General features: G+C 40.8%; 1 protein-coding gene across 3 annotated transcripts; it reads left to right on the forward strand.

Annotated features, from left to right (window-relative positions):
* On the forward strand, positions 1–27,936 carry MEP1B (meprin A subunit beta). 3 transcript variants are annotated; one of them, XM_045457897.1, is made up of 15 exons: positions 1–213; positions 2,648–2,666; positions 3,520–3,570; positions 3,657–3,700; positions 5,598–5,676; positions 12,500–12,617; positions 13,672–13,850; positions 15,191–15,409; positions 15,948–16,100; positions 17,916–18,131; positions 20,487–20,930; positions 22,422–22,601; positions 24,790–24,916; positions 25,553–25,757; positions 27,767–27,936. In XM_045457897.1, the coding sequence occupies exons 1-15, from the start codon at positions 151–153 to the stop codon at positions 27,776–27,778; spliced, it is 2,109 nt and encodes a 702-aa protein (XP_045313853.1). In that variant the 5' UTR covers positions 1–150; the 3' UTR covers positions 27,779–27,936. The 3 variants fall into 3 exon arrangements, with proteins under 3 accessions (XP_045313853.1, XP_045313852.1, XP_045313854.1); XM_045457896.1 differs by having other exon boundaries at positions 3–213; positions 27,764–27,936; XM_045457898.1 differs by having other exon boundaries at positions 3–161; positions 27,764–27,936.
* Positions 27,937–27,962: the final 26 nt, after the last annotated feature.

Genomic DNA, 27,962 nt, shown 5'->3' on the forward strand with positions numbered 1-27,962 from the left:
ACTCTCTGAGTGCAGATAATACTACTACAGCGAGCTGACCTGCAAGATGGATCTTTGAGATCAAAGGCTACAAATTATGATGTTTGCCTTTTAAGAAGTAAATGCTACTCTGACTTTCTTAGTTTGCACATTTCAACTGGAAGCCACAACATGGATTCATGGTATCTGCCTTGGTTTCTGTTCTTTGCCATTCTCTTCCTGGTTCCTGGCTTGGTAAGGAAACTGTGTTTGGAAAACAATGAGAAAAATTGGGGGCCTATTGCCTGTTTGTTCATGTTTTTGCTTTTTAGGAATTTCAAGATGTTAATGAAATGAGCGGGGCGAGCTGGGGCAGGCAGGGTCACGGGGTGAGAAGCAGCCCCGTCAGAGACAGAGTCAGGGACATGGACATAAAGTTATATATTTCTTTCAGTTTCATTTTTGTGTAACAAGTTTTCTCCTGATAAGGTGGAAAACGTGCAATTTGAAAAGCATTCCATTTTTTACTGCCGCGTGAAATGCATATTACTGTTGCGGTGCCGTAAGACATGAATGGTGGATGTCACAGGCAAAGCCAGAGCTTACGGTTTTGTAGCATGGGGTTTCTCGTCTGCCTCTTTGTCAGGTTAGACCAATCTTTCTACAGTGACAGGTAGTTTGTACCGTAGACCAACCCAAAGTTTTAAACCTAGGGGGTTAAAAACCAAAATGCCTAGGGGGAATTTTAGTTGTGATTTTAAAATTAGCTATTATATTGAGCTGATATTCTATGAACAGGACCTACAACATTGAGAACAAGAGATGCCATTTAAGACACATTATAACTGTAGTTATGAACAAATACTTGATAATTAAAATTTTTTTAATGTTTATTTATTTTTAAGAGAGAGAGCATGAACAGGGGAGGGGCAGAGGGAGAGGGAAACACAGAATCTGAAGCAGAGCTGTTAGCACAGAGCCCGGTGCAGGGCTCGAACTCACAAACCATGAGATCATGACCTGAGCTGAAGTCAGACCCTTAACTGACTGAGCCACCCAGGCACCTCTTGATGACTTTTATCATTAGGCACATTAGCATTCCTCTGTGAGTGTGCCTACGTGTGGCTAATGTGTGAGACAAACAGGCACTTCTTAATATCAAGAGGAGTAACTATCCAACCAGTTCATTCCTACTGCTTGCCAAACAGTCCATATGATTCTGGTATTTAGATATGTAAGCTGTATTAACCTATTTTACAGATAGTCTGAGTTTCTGGAAGGTGAACTGACTTGCTGTGAATTGGTGGAACCAGGCATAAAACCCAGACCTGCTGCCTGCCAGTCCCATGAGCTTTCTCACTAGACTCTAGACTTCCCTAAGAAATTTCTCAGGTTTAAGGGGTGCCTGGGTGGCTCAGTCGGTTAAGCATCTGACTTCAGCTCAGGTCATGATCTCACAGTTCGTGGGTTGGAGCCTTGTGTCAGCCTCTGTGCTGACAGCTCAAAGCCTGGAGCCTGCTTCAGATTCTGTGTCTCCCTCTTTCTCTCTGCTCCTCCCCTGCTTGTGCTCTTTTTCTCTCTCAAAAATCAATAAACATTTAAAAAAATTAAAAAAAAGAAATTTCTCAGGTTTACTTCATTTTTTCCATTGGGCATATAGTCTAGGTTTTTCATTTGGTCACTTGTAGAGAACCTATTTTCAGAAGTGTTTTTTTTTTTTTAATGTTTATTTTTGAGAGAGAGAGAGAGAGCAAGAGCAAGGGAGGGACAGAGAGAGAAGGAGACACAGAATCCGAAGCAGGTTCCAGGCTCTGAGCCGTCAGCCCAGAGCCCAATGCGGGGCTCGAACCCACAAACTGTGAGATCATGACCTGAGCCAAAATCAGAAGCTTAACCGACTGAGCCACCCAGGCGCTCCTTAGTGTGTGTATGTTTTTTTTTTTTAACATTTATTGTATTTTTGAGAGAGAGAGTGCACACACCTGAGCAGGGAAGGGACAGAGTGACAGAGAGAGTCCCAAGCAGGCTCCACGCTGTCAGTGCAGTGCCTCATGTGGAGCTTGAACTCACAAACCATAAGATCATGACCTGAGCTGAAATCAAGAGTCGGACACTTAACTGACTAAGCCATCTAGATGCCCCTTAAGGTTTTTTTTTAATTGCAAAGTATACCCATTGATTTTTTTTTAACATTTCTCAAGCAGCGTCTTGAGAAAAACGTGAAAGTAAACCATGATTAATGAGGTCTTCAATAAAATTTCTTTATAAGGGGTTGTTATAAATTACAATAATATTTCCATGGGGATAAATTATTAGGTTTTTCAAACATTGCTCCATGAATCCTTCAGAGAATCATGTTTAAAGTGAACATTTATCTGAGGGCTGGAGTCTTACATGCTGCCTTCTTTTCAATCTGTGAAGTTAGTTTCTTGTTTCTTTCACCTTCAAATCCATACAATAGCCAATTTTATTTTTTACATGAGATAAGAAGACCCTGTCATCCAAAAATTATTTTAGACTCCAAATTAGCTGTCTTAGATATAAGCCAGAAATTATTAATATATTAATATTAAAGAACTCCCCTCCCTCTACAAATTACTAGATATAAATTGGAACCAAGAAGGTCTTTTATGTCATGGGTGTCATAATAATGCCTTTTTTTGTTTTTTTTTATGTGTTTGTTTCTCAGCCAACTCCAGAAAACTTTGGTGAGTCTATTTTGAGTTTTGTTCTAAGTTATAGTAAAAGAAAGTCGTGTGGATGATAGAACAACAGGACAGAATAACTTAGGACACATTTAATGCTAGGCACAATGCATAATTACGTATGCATAATTGTATAATTGCATTGAACTTTAGTCAAACACTGGCTTCTTTTGATTTATTGAGAACCGTTTTATTGTTCCTGTTCCAGGGTTCCACATACCCAGCAGAAAAACAGATGGTGATATAGGAAAATCCAAACACAATGATTCACATGAGACATCCTATAAATGCTTGCTATTACTACTTTTGCTATTTTGCATCAAATCAGGTGGACCCGATGTCCATCCTATTCTGTCATACCCTTAGAGATTTGGCCCTATTATTTACTCCTTTGCAACTTACAAGAGTAATTCAAATTTAAATTAGGACTTTTGCTTGAGAGTTCCAAGATATGTTACTAGCAAAGGGATATATACATATGGGTAGATTGGGCTGGTTTGACCAGATTTAAACATTTGCTTCTCATTTAATCTAGTCATCTAGTCTAGTCTTTCAAATTCAGTTTAATATTATACAGAGTGACCAATTTCTTATTCCTGAAGTCATTTGACATTCAAGGGACATGGATAGGACAAAAGCATATATGCAAAAGCCCCATAGCCCCAAGCCTGGCTCATGGGAGGTTCTCAATCAGTCAACCAGTCAATCAATCAATCAATCAATCAATGTATGTTGAATCAGAACCTAGTAGTCACTTACCTGATACAAAGAACTTTCCTTACTTTTAATTTGGTAATTGATAAAGATTGTCTTCTTTCAAAACATAATGCTCAATGCGTTTTTCTCTTTCCTTTAGTTAAAGATGTAGATGGTGGAATTGATCAAGATATATTTGATATCAATGAAGGTTTGTAGATTTTCTTTTTTACATATTTTAGTAAGTAGAGGGTTTGAATACAATTTGCTAACATGAATTTTTATCTTCCCTCTTAGATTTGGGGCTGGATCTATTTGAGGGAGACATCAGACTTGATGGGGTGAGTCGAAACAAAGCAAGGAAGAATCTTCTATTAATTACTGCAAATTAAAGTACAGAGTATATGAGAATGATTGGACAACATGGGCTTTGTTAAGCCCAACTGTCTCTAGAGATACAGTATCATAGAGACAGATGTATTCAATAAATACATTATACCCTGAGGGACTTGCATAATAATGCCTTCATTATCCATTACTCAGATTTCTGTGTGGTTAAAGCCATCATCACTCACTATGTATGCCTTGATCTTATTGGTCCGATGAATTTTCATTATTGGGACAATATGATGCTTTCATTTTTATTTTCATTTAAGTTTATGTATTTATTTTGAGAGAGAGCACAAGGGAACAGAGGAGGGGCAGAGGGAGAGGAAGAGAGAGAATCCCAAGCAGGTTCCACGCTGTCAGCACAGAGCCCCCGCACAGGGCTCGAACTCATGAACTGTGAAATCATGACTTGAGCCAAAACCAAGAGGCAGGTGCTTAACCAACTGAGCCACCCAGGTGCCCTGATGTTTTCATTTTTAAATAAAACCTCCCTGATTTAATCTAGTTGAGGCCAAATTAAACTGAATTTTTAAACATATCAATGAATCAGACTTTTTACTGTAAAAGATAGATTTTGTGACTTCTATCCTGACAGCTAAAGATGGTGTTGCCAAGTAAAGATCTTGCCAAATCTATGCGTGAAGAGTTTATGGCACATGGATGAGCATAGATTACTTACAGGTAGTTCCGCTGGGAACTTCAACTCAAGAAGCAGAGCTGCGGTGTCTCAGGTTTAGTCTTGGGCTTGTTCTATCTGTACTCTTTCCCTCTGGATCTCACCTTGTCCAAGGGCTTTAAACGTCATGTCTATGCTGATGATTCCGAAGGTGTGACTCTTATCCATTCCTTCTCCTGCACTCCAGACTTGTCTATCTAGGTGCCAACTGGTCAGTTCCATTTCCGCGTTTATGAGGTGCCTCACATGTAAGGCGTTCTCAACTGGACACCAGTTTCATGCAAACTGCTCCTCCTTGACCTTCGCTCTTGGCAAAGTCATCACCCTACTCCTCTGAATAAGTAAAAAATCCAGGAGTCACCTTTGCTTCTGCTCTTTCTCTCACCCCTCCATCAGATCCATCAGTAAGTTCTGTCATTTCCAATGCAACACATGCCCCAAATAACCCACTTTAATTTGTCTCTCTATTTCAAATATTGCTCCCCTATAATTTTTTTCTCCCTGTCCCTGTCCCCACTTCCCTCCCAGCAAAGTAGTCTTTTATTTATTTATTTTTTAAGTTTGTTTATCTTGAGAGAGAGAGCGAGAACACAAGTGGGAAGGGGCAAAGAGGGAGAGAGAGAGAGAGAGAGAGGATCCCAAGCAGGCTTCGCACTGTCAATGCAGAGCACAATGTGGGGTTTGATCTCATGAACCATGAGATCATGACCTGAGCCGAAACCGAGAGTCAGATGCTTAACCGACTGAGCCACCCAGGAGCCCCACAAAGTGGTCTTTTAAACCAGCAATGATATCATTTCACTTCCGGGCTTGAAACTCTTCAACAGCTTCCTACTGCGTGTAGAACAATAGCCAAACTTACCCACAGCCTTCAAGACCTTGCATAATTTAACTCCTGCCCACTGTCCTCCCATCTCCTCTCCTTCTCTCTTACTGTGTCTCTTTTCTCTCTTAACTCTTTAGGCTACTGGCCTCAAAACAGACTCAGAACATACCGAGTGTATTCGCCCCTCAGAACTAGCAGCCTTCCTCCACTACCTTTAAATTTATCCTGCTTAAACCTACTTATTTTCTTACATTTTAAATTTCATTTATTTCTAGATTAACTGTTCATTGTTCCCTAGGTTTTTGCCTGATTCATTTAATTAACCCTTCACATTTATTTTTGACAGGCACAAGATAGAAATTCCATCATCGGAGAAAAATACAGATGGCCTCATACCATCCCATATGTTCTAGAAGATAGCTTGGGTTAGTATATACCTTGGAGAATCCATAACTGATGTATATTCCTGACAGAATATAATCACAGTATTTTCACGAGTAGGCTCTTATGGGCTTTCAGGATTTATTTGTTGCTTTATGTGGCTATGGACAAATATTTACTTATAAAAATAAGCAAAATGAACAATGAAAAGAACCACAGTGATTTTGTCTGAAATATTTGCTGAATTTTGACCAAGAAAGGGATTAACGCAACCAACATTTATGGAGAGCCTACTTTGTGTTGGCTGCTGGAGACACAAAGATCAGGAAGGTAGTCTTTATCTGAAAGCAGCGGTTTCCTCTATGGTCAGGTTTTACGTATGAGTTGAAAACAAAAACAACCAGGGGCTCCTGGGTGGCTCGGCCAGCTGAGTGTCCGACTTCAGCTCAGGTCACCATCTTACAGTTTGTAGGTTACAGCCTTGCATCGGGCTTGCTGCTGTCGGTGCAGAGCCCGCTTCGGATCCTCTGCCCCTTCGCCCACAATGCTCCCTCGCTGGCTCTCTCTCAAAAATGAACAAACATTACATTAAAAAAAAAAAACCCAAAATAAGCAAACATAAAACAACCAAACAAAACTTAGGGACTGGCATTGGTTTGCCAAAATTTTATTTTGCCAAGCGAGGAACTTACCCAACAATAAGAACCCACTATCTTTATCATCATCTTTTCATAACATAAATAATATTTTAACACTAAAAAGAAGAATCCAATCCAAAACAAAAAACTGTATAGAAGAAATTTAATTGCAAAGGAAAACTCTAAATGTGGTCCTCATTTTATTTACGGTTTCAGTTGCCAGAATCATTTTAGCAACTGTTGTTTGGGAAACTCTTCTTTTCTTTTCTTTTTTTTAAGTTTATTTATTTATTTGGGGAGGGAGGGAGAGAGAGAGAAAGAGAGAGAGAGGGAGAGTGAGCACACAAGCAGGAAGGAGCAGAGAGAGAGAATCCCAAGCAGGCTCTGAGCTGTCGGCTCAGAGCCCAACGTGGGGCTCAGTCTCACAACCGTGACACGATCATGACCTAAGCCAAATCAAGAGTCAGATGCTTAGCCAAATGAGCCACTGAGGTGCCCCTGGAAAGTTTTCTTAAAGTTCATACATTTCAATGGAGATTCAGATCGGCCAAAAGTTAATTACAATAGAACGGGATACATATTTTGCTTAATGACATGTTGAAAAGCTGTGGGAGCGCATTGCAGGGGCACGTGACTCAGCCTAGATGTAAAGGCATCAGGGGGCAGGTGACACTACGTAGCAGGGCTACCAGGACATTTATGCAAGTTGTACATGGTACATAGGCGCCTGGGAAGGGGGAAGTGGGACTGAGATCAGGTTTGCATTTCGTTCATCAAGAGGCATTTGTTTCTTTGCATGAAGTGCTATTTACTACCTGCCACGTCAAGACTTGCAGCATCTGCCCAGACGAAGTGCTCCTTTGTAATAATCCACAGAAAGGCGTCATGCGGGCCAGCACGGCTTCTGATAGCAAGGGAAGGGTGCTCCAGGCAGATGGACCACTATGCGCAAGGGCATGGGGAAAGGGTAAACCCTTAACTGGAATTTTGGTTGGAAATGGGGAGTTAGTGAGGTTGAACAGGTAGGCAGAATCTAGTTTGGAAAGACTTGAGTGTTTCCCACATTAAAGAACTTGGTGTGCATACTGATGGTGACATGGAACCTCCAGAAGTTTTAATGTGGGTGTGAGATTGTGATCAAGCTAGTTGCCATAGAGAAGATGTATCATTAGTGGGGGGGGGGGGGAAAGGAAAAGAGATCAAATAAGGAATCTGTAGAAGAAATTCAGGGAAGGATTGAGAGTTTCTGAACCAAGTCTCTCTCAGCGAGGATAGACAAGAACGGACAATTCTAAGACAGCCTTAGGAGGCAATTGTTAGATTTAGTGATTGACTGCAAGAAAAGGGATCGAGGTAAAGAGATGCTGGTGCCCAGGATTCAGTCTTAGGCAACTGAGTGCATGGTAGTGCCTGTAACAAGAACAGGGAGTATGTCTGAAAGAGGGTGGGATACAGAAGTGTGGTGGAAATTGTCATGCAGAGTTCGAAATGTATCAGGCCCACTGGGGTGGAGAGATCATATGAAGTGTTGGTGTACAGCCTAATCATTCAGGATAGAGAGAGATTTGGGTGTTCTTAGGCTGTGGGAGGTGGTTGAAGCCACTGGTGCGATGAGCCCCTTGCACGGTGCCCTGCATATAACACGTACTCCTTAGATAGATGGAGCGTATTGAGTGGCCCAAGAAGATTGTATTGAGCGAGAAGATGGCCAAGATTGGAATTCAGCTTGGGAGAACAACTTTCTGGAATTGATATAGACGGAGGATCTGTTAGAAGTGACTGAGAAGGGAGGACTGGCCAGAAACATAGATGAAAAACCAAGAGGAGGTAGAAAAAGCCAAGGCCAGAGGTGGGATTAGAAACTATAATGTGGAAGGGAAAGATAGTCACTGACTTTAGGAATGGGGGGGAAATCTGAATGCCTTTAAATATTTATAATATTTTTTGGTCTTAATGTTTTGATTAAAAATATAAAAATTCTTTTATTTTCAAATTATTTATAAAAATTAGAAAAATTGTTCTCCTCAGGTGTTCTATGAAATACCAGTGAGCTTTAAATTTCATTGTATCTCTTGGCTACTTTTGCCCTGAATTTTAACCAAAGCTATTGTAACTTTATGAGCTTAATGTACCTGTTTTTACACATTATAAAACAACATAGCGAATGCCTTGAGGCCCAGAGCTATTTTTCATCTTGCAAATCTGAGGATTAGCATAGTCTCTGACATTTTATAGGCAGTTAATACATCTTTTTAAAACTAAATTGATAAACTGGGGTGACTATCTAGCTCAGTTGGTAGAACATGTGACTTTTTTTTTTTAATGTTTATTTATTTTTGAGAGAGACAGAGTGTGAGTGGGAGAAGGGCAGAGAGAGAGGGAGGGAGACACAGAATCTGAAACAGGCTTCAGGCTCTGAGCCGTCAGCACAGAGCCTGATGCAGGGCTCGAACTCGGGAATGGTGAGATCATGATCTAGGCTGAAGTCAGTCGCTTAACCAACTGAGCCACCCAGCTTCCTTGAGCATGTGACTCTTGATCTGAAGGATGTGAGTTTGAGCCCCATGGTGGGCATAGAGTTTACTAAAAAAAAAAAAATATATATATATATATATATATATAAATTGATAACATATACGAATCAAACATGTCAGGTAAAAAATTCAGTCCACATCTTACCATCCAAACTGTGTACATTTTTATATGGGTATAACTATAGTGTTTTAAATTTTTTTTAGAGGCACTGGGTGACTCAGTTAAGCGTCTGACTTCAGCTCAGGCCACGGTCTCATGGTTTGTGGGTTTGAGCCCTGTATCAGGCTCCACACTGACTATGCAGAATGGGATTCTCTCTCTCTCCCTCTCTTTCTGCCCCTCCAACTTCTCTCTCAAAATAAATAAACTTAAAAAATTGTTAAGTTGTTTTGCTTCATTTTTTATTCTATTTATTTATTTATTTATTTAAGAGTAAACTCTATGCCCAACTTGGGGAGTGAACTTCATGACCCAGAGATCAAGTCACATGCTCCACCAACTGAGCCAGCCAGGAGCCCCCGTTTTAAATTTTTAAATCTGCTCTTTTCAATTGATATTACAGCATTATTTTGTGCTAGTTTTATAATATGATTAAACCCCAAATTTTTAGGTCATTTTTTTAATTCCATGATTTTGATTCTTTCTCATTTGGAAAATACTTTACCCCTGTTTAATATTGTAGCATTGAACTTACTCTCTATGCTTAAAGTGAGAAGAAGATTTCCTCATATTTCTGAAATTTATACCATCTTGAAATGACTCTGACTGAGGAAATCACTAAGCAAAGCCACCCTTACAGGTAGCAAAAGTAAATACCTATGAAGAGTTAGTAAATACCTATGAAGGGTTTACTGGAAGTGACTTTGGGCTCTCCAGAAATCGCTCTTAACCAACATATTCAATTCTGCTTTAGTCTTTTTGCTTACATTCCGGGTGTTACCTGGCTGTTAGATGCAGCTTTTCTGGAAGGGGTGACTCTTGAGGCAGCCATGGATAGCTTCCTGTGAATAAGTGATCATTCCTTGCCTGGGTGTCAGACTTGATGTGTGTGGGGCAGGTAGAGAGCAGACAGGGTAAAAGGAGGGGGGATGGAAATGAAAATCAAGGTGCTACAAACCTGAAAGGGCTAAAGAGAAAAATAATCCTGAGCAGCTGCTTGCTTAATTCCTAGGCTTATCTAGGACCTGCTTTAGCCTTCAGAGCCTGGGGATTTAAATAACATGATCCCGGGTGGGGGGGGGGGCTCCTGCATCTATGAGTCAAAGATAATTAGCCTTTGGTAATGAAGGCACACAGTAAATGAAGAGCTTATCTTGGTAGAGGGCTATATCCCTTTCACAAAACTTTCACATATGTTTCCTTATTTGACTCTCAATTCAATGAAGGGTAAAAACTATCCTCGTGGGGCGCCTGGGTGGCTCAGTCAGTTAAGCATCCGACTTTGGCTCAGGTCATGATCTAACGGTCTGTGAGTTTGAGCCCCGTGTCGGTCTCTGTGCTGACAGCTCAGAGCCTGGAGCGTGCTTCGGATTCTGTGTCTGTCTCTCTCTGCCCCTTCCCGACTCCGCTCTGTCACTCTCTGTCTCTCAAAGATAAAAAATAAAAAATAAAAAAAAAAGCTATCCTCATTAAACTTTGATAAAAGGCCTAGACCTGCATGCTCCTTTTATAGCCTGTCCTTAAAACAGGCTTGTGGTGGTGGGTATCATCGTGTCTTATTGTAAGGAAGTGTTAGATCTGACATAAGAATGCAAACATGATATTTATAGTACAGAAAATCCAGAAACACTTTAAATATCTGACAATAGGAAGTTACTTGTATATGTTACAGCCATATAAGGTAGCCATTAAAATGATAAAAAGAACACTTGATAAAGCTTTTAATGATATACTATTTAGTGAAACACATAGTTTATAAAATATGTAGACTGATTTGTATTTTCTAAAAAATATGTGTATATTGTGAGTATATAACACACAAGCAAGAAGCTTGATGAGAGTGGCTGATTATTTCTGAAGTGATAAGATTTTATAATTTCCTTCTTTTTGTTTATCTGCATTTTCTAACTTACTTGCAAAGAACATGTTTTATTTGTGTGGTATTATAGAAGGTGGAATTCTGGGTGCCTCATATAAATTCATATGGATTTTAGGGCCCCCTATGTGAGTCCTGTTCTTGATCCTCACCGAAACAGAGGACATTCCTACTAATTGTTTTCAAAAGTGCAATGGTCATGTAAGAAGGGAGGAAGGAAATGAACACTCGATAAATGCTCATTTTACTTGGAACTGCCCCTCTGCTTTCTCCTATCCTCACATTATCTCCTGAAAAGTTGATTTTATTTTATTAAAAAAAATTTTTTTAATGTTTATTTTATTTTATTTTTTATTTTTGAGACAGAGAGAGAGAGAGCATGAACAGGGGAGGGTCAGAGAAAGAAGGAAACACAGAATCTGAAACAGGCTCCAGGCTCTGAGCTGTCAGCACAGAGCCCGACGTGGGGCTCAAACTTGAGGACTGCGAGATCGTGACCTGGCTGAAGTCGGACGCTCAACCGACACGCCTTATTTTATTTTATTTTTAAGTTTATTTATTTATTTTGAGAGAGACAGAGACAGCGTGAGTCAGGGAGGGGCAGAGAGAGAGAGAGAGAAAATCCCAAGCAGGCTCCACACTGCCAGCTGCCATCACAGAGCCCAATGTGGGGCTTGAATTCACTAACCTTAAGATCATGACCTGAGCTGAAACCAACAGTCCAACACCTAACTGGCTGAGTCTGATGCTTAACTTTGCGCCTGCAAAGTTGATTTTATTTCCCCACTTAGCTGATAATTTTAGAAAACTCTGAAGGTGAATTGAATTGGCAAAGGTTACGCATCAAAAGTGATGAGGATGGGAAAGAACTTAGGCGTCTCTGGCTCAGAGTCCAAGTGCTTGCCACTTGGCCACACTGTCTCCCACTTCCCAGGAACCACCATCCTTCCCGGGAACCCCTTCCTCCGGGGTTGCCCTCCAAGCTTCTTTTCCTGAATGTCTTTGTTGCTTTCATGCCTCTGCCTTCTTTGAAACAATGGTTAACTCTAATTTGGGTCCTGAACTCACTTGAGAATCTTATGAACAGTTTCTCCAGGAAATGCACTTTGCAGATATAGGTATAGACAGCTACAGATGAGATATAAATACATAGGTGATATATAGATGATATAGATACAGAATAGATACAGATGATAGAAGTACAGATATGGATGCTGCACCTACCATTCTGGAATATTCCTGGACTCCCATCTCAAGGTCCTCAAATTACAAGCTCTGCTGTGAGGCTTTAAATACATACTGTAGCTTCTCAGATGAAGCATGTGACAGCGATGGTTCACTCTGGCTGCCTGTGATCCAAGGTATTTGTGCTCTGAGGTAAGGGTATGGTTTTTGTTGTTGTTGTTCAGTAACGCACCTCTAGTGGTTCCAAAGAAACAAATATGGGGCAAAATCAAGGATCTGAAGAAGAACCAAATACTTGCATATGATACATACTTAATTGGGACTGAATACTAAATTTGGTAAAAATGAAACACTAAACATTCAGGAAGGGACTAACTCATGATAAACAATGTAATGCATAGCCCATTTCCATGGTGAATTGTTCAACGGTGATAATGTTAATCAGTGTATTTTTTGTTGGTTTTCTTCCTTCAGAAATGAATGCTAAGGGAGTTATCCTTAACGCATTTGAACGCTATCGCCTAAAAACATGCATTGACTTCAAGCCTTGGACTGGAGAAGCTAACTATATATCAGTGTTCAAGGGCAGTGGGTAAGGTGGAAAGTTTGTCTTCTAAGGGCTCAAATGCCAACCATTGCAGGTATGGCCTGTCACAACAATTGCCCTAGTCCCTGACCCTGAGGGTGGGTGGGGGCTTCCTTAGCTGTTTGCTGGAGCATAAAAGACAAACTACATCTAGTTTCTCTAGCCATAAAAATAATATTTTCACACATGCAACCAGACTACCCACATTAAGACAAGGAGGGTGGGATTGCATGCCATCCAGCCCATAACTTAAGGAACTTCAACCATTCGTAGTTTACATAGTTTTTATTTCCCTCTTTCAGTAAAACGCGTGTACACACGTGTATTTCAATTTATTTTCTTTTTCTTTCTCTTTCTCTTTTTTTAAAGGCTTTGGATATTTTTTATTTGATTGTGTAATTCAAAACATGTAGCACTAAATTGTGCCAGGCATTATTTTAAGAGTTTTATAAGTATTAACTAATTTAGTCTTCAGAGCTAACCTGCAACATAGGTACTGGTTTTCTCTCCCATTTTACAGATGAAGAAATGGGCTCAGCTAGAGGAATGGCTAAGTCCTGAGTCCATGCTCTTTTTTTTTTTTTTAATATAATTTATTGTCAAGTTAGCTAACATGCGTTGTATATAGTGTGCTCTTGGTTTTGGGGGTAGATTTTCCGTATTTCAATTTATTTTAACCTAACTACACTTACTGCTTGAGTTACACTGAGTATTATTTGCCTGGGGGTTGGCAATTCCATGTGGTTTTTACACCTATAAAACTTTATGAGTGGTCATCAACATACCAAGGACCATGTGAAAAACTTGGACATTTCTAGAAAAAAATCAGGACTCGGTTGATCGGGGGATGCCTTGCTCCCGTGTAATATTTGGTGGCAGGACCACTTCTCCAAAAATCATGTGATCTGTGAGGTTATGAGAGGGAGGCAGTGTCTTGATAAAAGAGTGAAGGATGTAGGTGGGTTAAAGGAGAGGACGGGGCACTGGGGATTGTGCCCCGAGGCCTCAGCCTGCATGGTGAGAACACCCTCTCCCCCTGTCCCGTGAACTCTCCTGTAAGCTGCTGGTCTTCAGTGGGCAACATGCATGTTGGGAAGCAAGAACTCTCCATCGGGGAGAACTGTGACAGAATAGCGACAGTTCAACACGAGTTCCTCCACGCCCTGGGGTTCTGGCATGAGCAGTCTCGTTCCGATCGGGATGACTACGTCATGATAATGTGGGACAGGATTCTGTCAGGTACATTTCTTTCGTTTTCTTACATTTTGGGCCACAAACTGAATTTCTAAGCATGTGCTATCTCCTGCCGACCGCTAATAATGGGAAAACTGAAGTGATGCTTTACTTCACGAGCATGAGTTCACGTGCCTGAAGGTTGTTGGGGCACTGATACCCCAGACCCCTGGTGCATTGGAGCTGGACAGGATCTAAGAAACTGGTGTTTCCCAAAACACATTTTTAGGGAGTGCTGTCCCACGAAATGCTCCCAGATGTGTGCGGAAAGAGATCCACAGTCCAATTAGTTTGGGAAATCCTAGGTTAAAATAAATTAAACTTGAGTTACTGATACCACTTTACTGTTCAGAGTCTCCGTTAGAGTAACACATATTGTAAATCTCCAAATACGAAGCATTTCCCGAACTGACTTGATCATCGCCTTTTTTTTTTTTTTTTTTTTTTGAGTATTTGTGTTTGTTGTTCTATGGAGCCCATACTGGGAAACACTGCAGCAATTGATGAGCCGGAACTTTTTGGGACTTCCTATTCCAAGTCAGAAATGTCTTAATAACATTGTACAACTGAAGCTCGTGTTTTCCACAAGGACGCTTAGTGTCCCCATCTGTCCTGCCTGCAGAGGGTACGGTGGAGGGAGTGGTATTGCTGTCCTATGAGGCATTGTGGGGGCTGCTCGGTACTGAGACCCCTGAACATCACAGCTCAGTGATATTGCTGTCTGGTGATCTCAACTGGGGTAAGGCACAGCAGTGGACTACAAGATTTCTGGAGCAAGACAAGTGCTTAGCTTCAATCCATCATCTCACTCTTTAAGATTCCCTGGGTCTTACTTTGACAGAAACTTCTTCTGTCCAGATTTGATAACACATCTATAAGCTTTGGAGATCAGTTCCACCTCACTGTTTCCCCTAAATCATCCCATTTCAAGTTGCAACCAGACGCTCATCAGTGTGATGCTAAACAACCAGGTATCTTCTCTGAATGTATTCATTTTAAAAACTTGCACACGTGTTCCAGTAACCGTGAAATCCCTGAGTACGTCAGTTCTTTCTAAGGACTCCTGCCTGTATTATCATTCCGAGGTCCCTTCCCACCACCCTTCCCAACGTCCTCTTACCTCCACCTCCATCTGCTTTGGGTGCCCCCACCCTCCCACGAGCACCTGCCAATGACCTTGACTGTGTCGATAACACCTTTTAGGATCTACCTTTCTAATAGAAGCTCTTAGAACCTTACACTAAATGCTAATGTCCAATCTTGGGCAGTGATGGAAGCCTAGAGTAAGATAAGCTAAATTTTGTGAACATCGAGTAATTAAAGATCTTTTTAAATTTAACATTTAGGCAGAGAGCACAATTTTAACACCTACGATGACCAAGAATCAGACTCCTTGAATGTTCCCTATGATTACACGTCAGTAATGCACTACAGTAAGACGGCTTTCCAAAATGGAACAGAACCAACAATTGTAACACGAATCTCAGACTTCATGGATGTGATCGGCCAGCGAATGGATTTCAGCGACTATGATCTCTTAAAGTTGAATCGACTGTATAATTGCTGTATGTGGCAGGTTCTTTGAAATGTTTTCCGTGTCTCTCTGCCATGGAGGGGAAAATGACGTGCCGTGCCATTTTGTCCGGCATTGCTGGCTTTTCTGCGATTATGGTTAGATAATCGATAATTATAGTTTTTATAGTTGAAGTTTGATATTAAAAAAAATAACAAACGTATAAACACCCAAATCCCAATTCATACCTGGGAAGCAATATTTTTCTTCTTAGAAGTTCTGGCCTTTAGCTCTACAAACAAATTGGGTCCTATAGTAACATGCCCCATGTCGATTTTTAAAGAAGGAGCCATCATATCAATGGGATTTTATAATCTGGGTTGCTGTTTAATAATCTGGGTAACGAGAAGAGTGTAGACTTACGTTCCAGAATCAGCGAGGTGTTCCCTTTAACGCCATCCTGGCATTTCCCAGTACTTCCATGACAGTTTTTATTACCTAGGTTATCATGTTGTAGGAGTGTCAATAACTGTGTGTGTGTGTGTGTGTGTGTGTGTGGTTTGTTTGTTTGTTTGTTTTTGCTTTTGTAGCCTCTTCCTTGAGCTTTCTGGACTCGTGCAACTTTGAACTGGAAAACGTGTGCGGTATGATTCAAAGTTCAGGTGATAGTGCTGACTGGCAACGGACTTCCCAGGTCTCCAGGGGCCCAGAGAGCGATCACTCCAACATGGGCCAGTGCAAAGGTAACAGGAGTGAGATACTTCTAGATTTTACACTTGGTGGCTCCAGTCTTTTCCTTGGCCATGAAAACTGGGATTTTGTCTCTAATTTCTATCTGAACTATTAATGATAACCCATTCAGTTGCTACTAAGGAAACAGTTCTGTGCCTTGTAAGGACATGGTTCATTTCTTTGCTTTTACTCTCTGACTTGTCTTTCTGTGAGTCAGAATTGGGCTCTGTGAAGCCTCTCTACCTATACGTGCCCACAGCAGGAGGGGACAGTATCTCCCGGAAAGACTCTTATCTACAGGGCAGTGGGGTGGTTTTCTCAAAGCTTGCCAGATACAAGACACTTTGCAGCCAACGGCACAATGTGAATTAATCACTTTCAGAATTCCAGCTGGTTGTGATTACATGCTCCTGTTACAAGAATCCTTAAAATGAAGAGTCAAAGTACAATTGATTTAATTTTTTTCAGATGAGTATCCTTTTCCATAATAATTTTGTTTTAAATTAAATAGTCATTTATTTGGCTACAAGTACTCAATTTTTATTTATTTGCTCACTTCTGGCAATAAAGATGTAAAACTAGACTTCAAAACTTAGGGTCATTGCATGAGAGCTCAGCCAGTCTAGGCAGTGGTTGAGGTCCCTAACAGCAAAAAGTCTTTTTCTTTTTCTTTTTCTTTCTTGGAGGATGGTGGGGTGGGGTGGGGGGGACGGCGGAGAAGACAGATGTTAAGGGTACAAACTTGCAATCAGTAATAATAAGCCCTGGAAATCTAATGCACAGTGTAGTGACTATAGACAGGAATATTATATGCTAATCATTATTAACAACTGGAACTTAATTATTCTTACAACAAAAAAGGGATAATAATTATGTGACATGTTAGGGGTTGTTAATTATTGCTACAGTAGCAGTCATCTTATAATATATAAATGTGTCAAATTAACATCTTGTACACCTTAAATTTGCACCATGCTATATGTCAAATATACATCAATAAAAATACAATTTTCTTTTAAAATGCAGATTAGGGGGCACTTGGGTGGCTCAGTTGGTTAAGTGTCTGACTCTTGATTTCAGCTCAGGTTGTGATCTCACCATTTGTGGGATCAAGCCCTGCATTGGGCTCTACTCTGACAGCATGAGCCTGCTTGGGATTCTCTCTCCCTCTCTCTCTGTCCCTCCCACACTCATGCTCACACTCTTTCTGTCTCTCTCTCAAAATAAATAAACACTAAAAATAAAATAAAATGCAGGGGCACCTGGGTGGTTCAGTCGGTTAAGCGTCTGACTTCAGCTTGGGTCATGATCTCACAGTTTGTGGGTTCGAGCCCTACATCAGGCTCTGTGTTGACCGCTTGCTCAGAGCCTGGAGCCTGCTTCAGATACTGTGTCTCCTTCTCGCTCTCTGCCCCTCGCCCCCTTGAGCTCTGTCTCTCCCTGTCTCTCAAAAAATAAATAAAAATGTTAAAAAATAAAATAAAATAAAATAAAATAAAATAAAATAAAATGCAGATTTGGATAGTGGGTAGTGGTCCTCCATAGGCCAAAAGAAGGAGAAAAGAAAGGAGGGAGGGAGAAGGAGAGAGAGAGAGAGAGACTAGACCAAGTAGGTGACGCTTTTTTCTGATTTTGAAAGCTATAGTATGGAAAAAAGGTGGCCTAATGTCTCTTTTAGAAACTGCCTGCTCCTGGAGCTGCATTTAAATGCCCAATATAGTGTTTTACACACAGCGGGTACTGAGGGGAACTACTGTGCCCACAAGACGTGCATTCCTCTATGTAGTATCTGTTTTCTCTCAATTCTGCTTTTGTTTTCATAACAGGTTCTGGTTTCTTCATGCATTTCAACAGTAGCTCTGTAAGTGTGGGGGCCACAGCAGTACTGGAAAGTAGAACATTCTACCCTAAAAGAGGATTTCAGTGCTTGGAGTTTTATTTATATAACAGTGGAAGTGAAAACGACCAACTGAACATCTACATCAGGGAGTATTCTGCAGACAACGTGAATGGTACTCTAACGCTTGTGGAAGAAATAAAAGGTACAATATTGACATTCTTATTGTCTGAGTCCAGATAAGGCCATCTTAATTCTTTTTTAATTTTTTTTTTTAACGTTTATTTATTTTTGAGACAGAGAGACAGAGCATGAACGGGGGAGGGTCAGAGAGAGGGAGACACAGAATCTGAAACAGGTTCCAGGCTCTGAACTGTCAGCCCAGAGCCCGATGCGGGGCTCGAACTCACGGACCGCGAGATCACGACCTGAGCTGAAGTCGGCCGCTTAACCGACTGAGCCACCCAGGCTCCCCTGGCCATCTTAATTCTTTAAGTCTCTAGTACTGAGGAGGTCCTTTCTTGGCTAGTAATACAAATATAATGAAAACTAGGCAAAATGGGAAGAATTACTGAATGTAAAGGAATTGTGGGATGGACGAGGAAAGAACTGGCCTCGTGCAGGACTGGACCTGTCCCTGAACATGGTTGGAGACCTCTCATGTTATGCCAGATGGGCCCGGTCCACAAAACTGGTGCTTTGGGTATTTTACTTCTCAGCTTACAGTTAATCAAATGTGCCATTAGCCTGGAAAAGGGACACTTCCTCCAATTTCTAGCTTGAAAAAAAAAAAAAAACAACCCAGTGAAGAATTCTAATTGTTATGATTTGGGTTAAGTGCAACTTCTAGAGTAATTCTTGAGCGAAGAGAAAGCAACACTCATTCCAATCATGTGGCAGAGAGATGGGTCGTGTTGACCAACTTTAAAAGCAGATGGTTAAGAAATTTCAGGAAGGGAGGGGCCGTGGGCTGCCAACTCTATCACTGTCTCTCCACATATTGACCACTTGGTTTGAATGAATTGAGTAAAACCTATTATAAAATCGATCTACATTATGCTATGTGTCATACCATTTTCTTCCCATTTAACAATGGGAAACAGTCTGCAACACAGATGATACTTTCTTTTGTGAACACCTACAATAGGGTCTTAATATCATTTTATATAAACATATACATATATGTGTATATCACATGCTGTACATATATAACATAATTATATATACTGTACAATTCCATATATAACATCACATATATATATATGTATATATACACACACATTATATATAGTATATATTTAATCCTTTCCATTAACAATCTGTGGGTGGGTGTTATCACTAACAATCAATAGCACAAAGGGTACTTAAGAAACTTGCTTATGAGAAAGAATTTAACAGAATTTAATTTTTTTTTTTTCAACGTTTATTTATTTTTGGGACAGAGAGAGACAGAGCATGAACGGGGGAGGGGCAGAGAGAGAGGGAGACACAGAATCGGAAACAGGCTCCAGGCTCTGAGCCATCAGCCCAGAGCCTGACGCGGGGCTCGAACTCATGGACCGCGAGATCGTGACCTGGCTGAAGTCGGACGCTTAACCGACTGCGCCACCCAGGCGCCCCAGAATTTAACAGAATTTAAATGAACAGTACTGATAGTAATGAAGTGGAATCTCTCGTGGAAGCTTTTTGTTCAATCCAGAGTCTATCCACGGACAATAGCATTTTCTGTCATTTGGATATTTTTGCCTTATTTTCACATAATTGTGCTTCACATTAAGTGCCAGTACGTTTAAGTTTGAAGTCATCGTGTGAACTACCAGTTCGACATGAATTCCTGAGCTGTTTTCTCTACTTGGGGGCTTCTGAAATTTTTTAAGTGTATCGCTCCTTATTTGGGCATGTGATGTAAGAAAATAAGACAAGATAACATAGCCTGTGCTGCTAGCTAAGGGTAGGGGATGATAGCAAAGGGGGAAGTATGCACCGGGCAGAAGGCTGATGCTATCAAATACTAGATAAATATTTATAATGTTGAGTCACTGGTAAATGATCTAAGGACTCAATTGTGGGTGTGGGCTTTCTAGGGTTGGGTGGATTTCTGTGTAATACTGCCAAAACACTGACTGAAAGTTGGGCATGTGAAGGAAGTATTTCAAACTATAAATACGTCAAATAAAGCTTTGGTTCAGTATCCCAGGAATCCTGGGCACCGTGTAGATATCAGTTTTAACTAGCATATAATGGGAGACAACTCCTATTTAGGGCATGGAATACTCATAAATTAGATGTTGGTGTTTGCTTACCCTTCGCTGGACACAGGTGACTACCTGAGAAACAAGCAGGTAAACATCCAGATATTCCAGGGAGCAGTTTGACCCCACAGAAATGCCTTGAAGTGAATGGGCTTGGGCTGGAGAAGTGAGAAAAACACACTGCAGACCTGTAGGAACCAATAGCTCTAGGATGATAATCTGTCCTGCGAAGGTTAAAACTCCAATGTTGATTTGCACACGATTCGTAGTCCTTTGTCTTCTTTGAAATAATAATGTCTCTTTTGCAGATATACCCATTGGAAGCTGGCAACTTTACCATGTGACATTGAAAGTGACCAACAAATTTAGAGTGGTGTTTGGAGGGGTCAGAGGCACTGGTGCATCATTGGGTGGCCTGTCTCTTGATGACATCAATCTTTCAGAAACACAGTGCCCTCATCATATCTGGCATATAAAGAATTTCACACAGATTATTGGCAGCTCGAATGAAACTATATATAGCCCTCCATTTTATTCTTCTAAAGGTTATGCCTTCCAGATTCAGTTGAATCTGAATCATTCGACTAACGCAGGAATATATTTCCACTTGATCTCTGGAGCCAATGATGATCAATTACAATGGCCATGTCCTTGGCAACAAGCCACGATGACACTCTTGGATCAAAATCCTGACATTCGACAGCGTATGTCCAACCAGCGGAGTATAACTACAGACCCATTTATGACCACCGGTTCGTGACTTATTTCCTTTACTGCTAATACACAGTCATTTGTCTAGGAGGGATGGACAATTTGGGAATGAGAGACTGCACAGTCAGGTACTTAGGGATTTCTGAGCCCCAGATTTTAGGAACACAAGACATTGAAGGGAAGGGCTTCAGCAGGTGTGGACAGAGTACCCCAGGCAGGCCGCTGTGAAGAATGTCAAGAGGCACTGTCTCTGAAAAATAGAGAAGACACTATTCCTGGCAATTGATCATACCTGAATTCCAGTTGTCCAAGGAGTGTTGGTTTTGCAGTCTGGCATGCCTCGGTTAAAATCCAAGGTTTGCCTCTCATTAGCTATGTGATGTTGATTAAATAGTCTTTTGGAGCCTCAGTTTCCTCAGCAGTAAAACTGGGGCAGTAATAGTAACCACCCCTCGCCACTGGGACTGTCAGACAAAATTCAGCTCTGGTAGAAGGGGATGGTTTCTGATGAGAGGAAAGATGTTGAGCTCCTGGAGTGTTGGGAAGGCTGTGAGAATGGATCATAATTTCTTACTAAAGAATTCTGGAGAGCTCGCCAATGGTGACATCATTCCCCATCTTTTCAGTCTCAAAAAGGAACAGCTCCCAGAAGGCAATGATCACATTTCTAATTTTAATAATCCTTTGCCTTCTGGGAGCCTAATAAAAAATGAAATTATGGCAAGGTGACTATTATTGCCAAATCTGAATTCTATATATGAAAAAAAAATGGACCTATGTGACTTAGGAAAAAGAAAAACCATTAATTTGTTAGGAAAAAAAAATACTCACAAAGAGGATTGTAGGACTTGATGCTCAGATTTCTTCACTTTTTTTTTTCCCAAAGCATTTTTGCCTGAATGACATTGAAAATGGCTCAAAGTTGGGTGGGTCATCACCTTTCCCCAGAAGCAGTGCTTCTCACTGTCTTCTAGAAGGACTTTGCTGTTAGGTGAATAATTCAGTTAATGAGATGAATTGTTCTATGTTAATATTCAAAACTCTCTCAGGACACCTGGCTGCCTCAGTCGGTAGAGCATGTGACTCTTAATCTCGTGGTCATGAGTTTGAACCCCACATTGTAAAGATTACTTAAAAAATACAATAAAAAAAAACCTCTCTCAGAAACGTATTGATTCAACTTAGTTAAAAGGACCACCTATGACTCGAGGCCACTGAGAAATGATTTTAATGGGGAGGGAGTTTCTATACTGGTCAGGAAGTATAGGTGTGATACCGCATCTAGGAAACTTTTGGTATCTCTCCACTCAGATTCCAGAATGTGCTCCTCCTTACTAGGCAATCTCATTTTCTTTAGGACAGTATAAATGAACAAGCTTCAGTGACTTGCCAGAGAATACATCACAGGTCAATAGCATCATTTAATTATTTTGAGCTCTATCCTAATTGCGTTTCACATTGCCCGTTCTTTCCTACCACAAAAAGCTATGATGATGCTAAACACAATCCATTAATATAAATTGCTTTTTCAGATAATGGAAACTATTTTTGGGACAGGCCATCCAAAGTGGGATTAGTGGCTTTTTTCCCTAATGGAACGGAGTTTAGAAGAGGTATGGGCTTTGGAACCGCTGCCTTTATAACCTACAAGAGGCTGAAAAGCAGAGATTTTATAAAAGGAGATGATGTTTATATCCTACTGACCGTGGAAGGTATGTCAGCAAAAATAGTTTTATACAAGCTATTTTTGTTGTTGTTGTCGTGGCCATTGATTATTGACTACGTTCTTCTGGGCTCCATTTTTAGGTATAGGAGTAAATGGGCATGAGTGGGAGTTTTTCTTTCTGGCATAAATTATTAACAACAAGAAAGTAATTTAAATTAAAAAAGTGACCATTCCAGGATAAAGAATTTAATTACCACTACATGGAGCAATGGAAAATTAGGACAGAAATTTTCTCTAGAAACAAGTTAAAGTATAGCTACTATACCCTAAATTATACTCTAAGATTCCAGAAATAGAAATATCACACAAGCACATGAAATGAAACTGGAAATGAACTGTCTCTATTGTGTCTTTCAAATATATATTCATACATATATACATATATATGAGCACACAAATGTATATTTTATGTATCATATATAAGCATACACATATATATTTTGTCAGTAATAGCATTAATCTATTGTCTTTTAAATTTCTTAACCACGGCAGCTAGTAAATACATTTTCCAGGAATACTGGTGGTTTCTGGGTTTCATGTAGCACAATTTTAAGTCATTTACTATTATAGACCCTCTTACAGCTCTGTAAATCAGAATCTTGTTTGTGATGAAAGGTGGTGCAATTAAAATCCATGAAATCTTTTTTTAGTTTATTTAGGAGAGAGGGCGCACGAGCATAAGCAGGGAGAGGGGCACAGAGAGAGGGAAAGAGAGAATTCCAAGCTGGCTCCACACTCAGCATGGAGCCCAATGCAGGGCTTTATCTCACGACTGCGAGATTCATGACCTGAGCTGGTACCAAGAGTTGGATAGTAGAGGCACCTGGGTGGTTCTGTCAGTTGAGCGTCTGACTCTTGATTTCAGCTCAGGTCATGATCTCACAGTTGTGAGAATATGGAGACTCTTGGTTTTCTCTCTCTCCCCCTCTCTCTGCCCCACCCCTGCCCACATGAGTACTCTCTAAATAAATAAATAAATAAATAAACAAACATTAAAAAAAAAAAAAAAAAGAGTTGGATGCTTAACTGACTGAGCCACTCAGCTGCCCCAAAACCCATGAAATTTTTATGTCAGTGTCAATTAGAGTAAATCTAGATGATACTTCTTGGAAAAAATTATTCAAGAATAACTTTCCTGCAGGGTGTCTAGCTGGCTCAGTTGGTAGAGCATACAACACTCGATCTTGGAGTTGTAAGTTCAAGCTCCATGTTGGATATAGAGGTTACTTAAAAATAAAATCTTTTAGGGGCACCTCTGGGTGGCTGAGTTGGTTGAGCTTCCAACTTTGGCTCAGGTCATGATCTCACGGTTTGTGAGTTCGAGCCCTGTATCAGGCTTACTGCTGTGGGCACAGAGCCCACTTCAGATCCTCTGTCCTCCTCTCTTTCTGTCCCTCTGCCACTTACACTCTCTCAAAAATAAATTAACACTAAAAAAATAAAATCTTTGGGGTGCCTGGGTGGCTCAGTCAGTTGGGCATCCGACTTCAGGTCAGGTCATGATCTCATGGTTCATGAGTTCGAGCCCCACGTCAGGCTCTGTGCTAACAGCTCGGAGCCTGGAACCTGCTTTGGATTCTGTGTCTCCCTCTGCCCCTCCCCCACTAGCACTCTGTCTCTCAAAAAAATGAATAAATGTTAAAAAATAAATAAAGTCATTAAAAATTAAAAAAAAAAAGAATAACTTTGCTGAGGGACAAACAACTGCTACTTTTATGTAGCAGAGAAAAAGTCACATATTCATCACCTCGGTTCAACACTGTTTGGATGAGAAGCAATAGAAAACACTACAAGCATCAGAGCCCTGGTTGTTAGGGGGGCCTGGTAGCTTGTGTCAGATATCCACCAACTTGCTCTTCCTGAGCAAGAATCCTGTGACCTTGGGCAAGCCCATCAGTCACCTTGCATTTCTGTGCTTTGTCTTCATGTCTGTCCCTTGAGGGTGGATTATAAGGGCTTAGACCCTTTCTAGCTCAAGCAAGCCCAAGCTCAGGTAAGCATGTGGTTCAGTTGATGACCCCAAAGGCTGGTCCAGTTCCCGTCTGTATCTAGATTTCTACCTATTAATTATTTTACTGGCTGGGAAACCTAAGCATCTATTTTGAAACTTAAGGATCAAATGCTTGTTAAAGTCAAACTGATGTCCGTCCATGCTCTCCCTCTGCCCTCCTTAGACATATCCCACCTTAACTCTACACAAATTCCACCAATCCCAACCTCTAACATCGATGACCTCTGCACAAACTTCAAATGTGAGAACGACGGCATCTGCGTTGTCCGAAATGGCAAGGCCGAGTGCAGGTAAGGGGTCACTTGGACAAGATCTCCCCACTCTCCTGTTAGAAATGTTATCATTTACACAATATAGGATTAGATACTGATATTTTCTGTGAGTGAAATCAGTTGATTCTCATCTCAAAGCCATTCATGGGATATTTATTTTTTGGTCTCCATTTGGGACTTTGGATAGCCACAAGAAGAATAAAATTATTTATGAAGAAATAGTACATTGTATTGTAATTGCCTGAAAAAGTCCTCATGTGTTATAGACCTTATTAAGTCCTCACAACAGTCTTGGGTGGTAAAGTGTGACTGTCACTATTTTTTAGATGGAGATTGTTCTCAGAAGTTCTGGGATGAGTTTGGCCAAGAGATATGGGGGGGAGGTTAAGGGACTGAAACACCGAGAACCAAATTTTCTCCGTTACCTACACCACCTTCCTTTCCTACCTCAGAGCCACTATTGTGAGTACCAGATGAACAGTGATTCCATGTCTTTGCCACTGGCCTTGCCTGGCCCTCTGGAGCTAGTCTATCCATTCCCCTCCAGTTGAGTTCCATATGCCAATGACCCGAATGTTGAGCCGCACCCTTAATGGCGAAGATTTTCAGACTGAAATATCAACTCATAACTCTGGGTCACGTTCCGACGTGCAGGTGTCTGTCAGGGGAAGACTGGTGGTTCCTGGGCGAAAGGTGTGAGAGGAGAGGCTCCACCCAGGATACCATTGTCATCGCTGTATCTTCTACCGTTGCTGTGTTTGCCCTGATGCTGATAGTCACCCTCGTCAGTGTCTATTGTACCAGGAAGAGATATCGTAGGAGGACAACTTCAAATACAACAGATATGACTCTGGAAAATGTAAGTTGAGCCTGGTATTTGGTTATTCAAAACCTACTGATGAAATCATATGCAGAAAAATTAGGACTTTCTTACATACTTTAAAAAGAAATCTCTTTATTCCCTGTGTTGGATAACAGCTTTGAAACTATACATTCCTGTTACCTTCGCTATAAGTCAACGGTTCTTGGAGTCCATGAAGGCTTTGGGGGAGGCGTTTATATCCTCCTGGACTTGTATCTAAAATTGTGTCTGGTTGTACATTTTTTCGGGGATGAGGGTCTATGACCCTTCTGAGAGGCAAAACTGATTTTGCCATAAGTTCAAACCTTCCTGTTAGAGGTGACAGGTGATAAGTGTTTTTGTTCTAAAGGTATTTCAGGGGTGATTGAGCTCAGGTTTGTTGGAAGGGAGTGCTGGCATGTTTGATGCTTTTCCATTAAAAAAACGTTCCAATTCATTCTGGCTTCATGTGCAGTAACTAACCTTGAGGCCAGATGTTTTTAAAATTTTTTTTAGTGTTTATTCATTTTTGAGATAGAGACAGCATGAGCAGGTGAGTGGCAGAGAGAGAAAGGGAGACACAGAATCTGAAGCAGGCTCCAGGCTCTGAGCTGTCAGCACAGAGCCCAATGTGGGGCTTGAACCCATGAACCATGAGATCATGACCTGAGCCGAAGTCAGATGCTTAACCGACTGAGCCACCGAAGTGAGTCCAGATTTTCAAGTAGAGGGTTTAAAGTCTTGCCTCAGAAGGTCTCTAAAATGTCAATAGCCTCTTGTAGGTCTCAGATTGGATTCCCCGGGAGACAGTGCTCCCAGCAACACAGAGTAAAGGAGTAACAGAGTGAGAGAAGCTGGACAGGGCAGAGGGTGAGATTGCACTGTGGTGACCTTTCACTTGAGGCCTCGCCCTGCTATGAGGGGCTCTGGAGCTGGGATAGTGTCCTGAATTTAGGCAAGGGGGCCAGGCTGTTGTACTCTCCCTCATCAACAACCATTGGATGGGGGTTGCCCCATAACCAGAAAAATGGTTATTGAAGACATACTGTTTTAAGACTATGACTTTTTGAAGTGGAAAAACTGGTATTGAGACACTAAATTTGCAAAGTTAGGTAAAAGATGGACAATGATAAGGAACGGAAAGCATACAGTTTTATTCTATACATGGCTGTCACATTTCCTCAACGTCAGGAAGTGTTTAAAGCTAATAGTAAAGCAATGGCCCGATTATTTCACAAGCTTATTAGAAAAGTACTTAAAATGTATACAGGTGTTTTGCTGTGTTTGCTTTTCAGACATGTATTTCCAGCTTACTTTATGACTCAAAATAGAAGGGACAGATTGGCTAATGACCTAGTAGGCCAACGTGGTGGAAGCTGCACCTGTAGGCATGGTACACTGGGCCAGTAGGGATGCACATGAAAACTAGAGTCGTGGTTAGAAAAGAGAAGACAGTAGCTGGTGGATAGGACCACCATGTTATTCTTTTAGAAACTGGAAAATATAAATGCTGTTAAGCAAAAATTGGAAGGAGTTAACGAAAATGATAAAGAGAAGAGAAAGAAAGAAGGAAGTTAAATCAAGAAAGGGGAAAATTATCAGAGTAATTGGGTCATGGTAGGGCCATTAAGTAAACACACACACACACACACACACACACACACACACACCCCTGACCACCGTATTCCCAAGAGCAAGAAATCAACTTATATTTTCCTCAGTCTAGGCATTTCTACAGTGAATTCACTGATAACGGAACCTCCAGATCTAGTTTAGGTCTCCAGACAGAATGCCCTTCTTTCTGAGGCTGCACTGTGTGTTCCTCTTAATGTTTTAGTATCTGAATTATATGAGCAGGCCAGGCCAGTGCGTCTGCCTGGAGACTAGGCTGGGGCAGTCCACCAGCTGGGCGGATGCCAGGAGCCAGTTGATGGCACTTCATTTAAAAATTAGACTTGTGATTCATTTAAATGGCAGTCTTTAAATTTAAAAATTAAATCATCAATTGCTCTTTCCCTTTTTAGCAGCATGCATTTTGAAGATTAACTCAACAATATGGCCAGCAAATGAAATTACAAAGGATTCTTCATCATGGATTTCACCTAGAATATATTACAACTGCCTTGTTCTTCTGTAAATGGATCTTTTCTGTAAATGGCTGGACATACTATAAATCACTATTTTGTTAAAAGTCTAACTGGTGACATGTTTGTGTTTTTGTTT

Source organism: Leopardus geoffroyi, chromosome D3 (genome assembly GCF_018350155.1).
Source record: "Leopardus geoffroyi isolate Oge1 chromosome D3, O.geoffroyi_Oge1_pat1.0, whole genome shotgun sequence".
In the NCBI taxonomy this organism is placed as follows: domain Eukaryota; kingdom Metazoa; phylum Chordata; class Mammalia; order Carnivora; family Felidae; genus Leopardus; species Leopardus geoffroyi.

Coding starts and splice junctions, on each gene's coding strand:
- MEP1B (XM_045457896.1), top strand. CDS start 151: ATGGATTCATGGTATCTGCCTTGGTTTCTGTTCTTTGCCATTCTCTTC. Junction 12,618..13,671: donor TCAGTGTTCAAGGGCAGTGG/GTAAGGTGGAAA, acceptor CTCTCCTGTAAG/CTGCTGGTCTTCAGTGGGCA. Junction 13,851..15,190: donor GTGGGACAGGATTCTGTCAG/GTACATTTCTTT, acceptor TTTAACATTTAG/GCAGAGAGCACAATTTTAAC.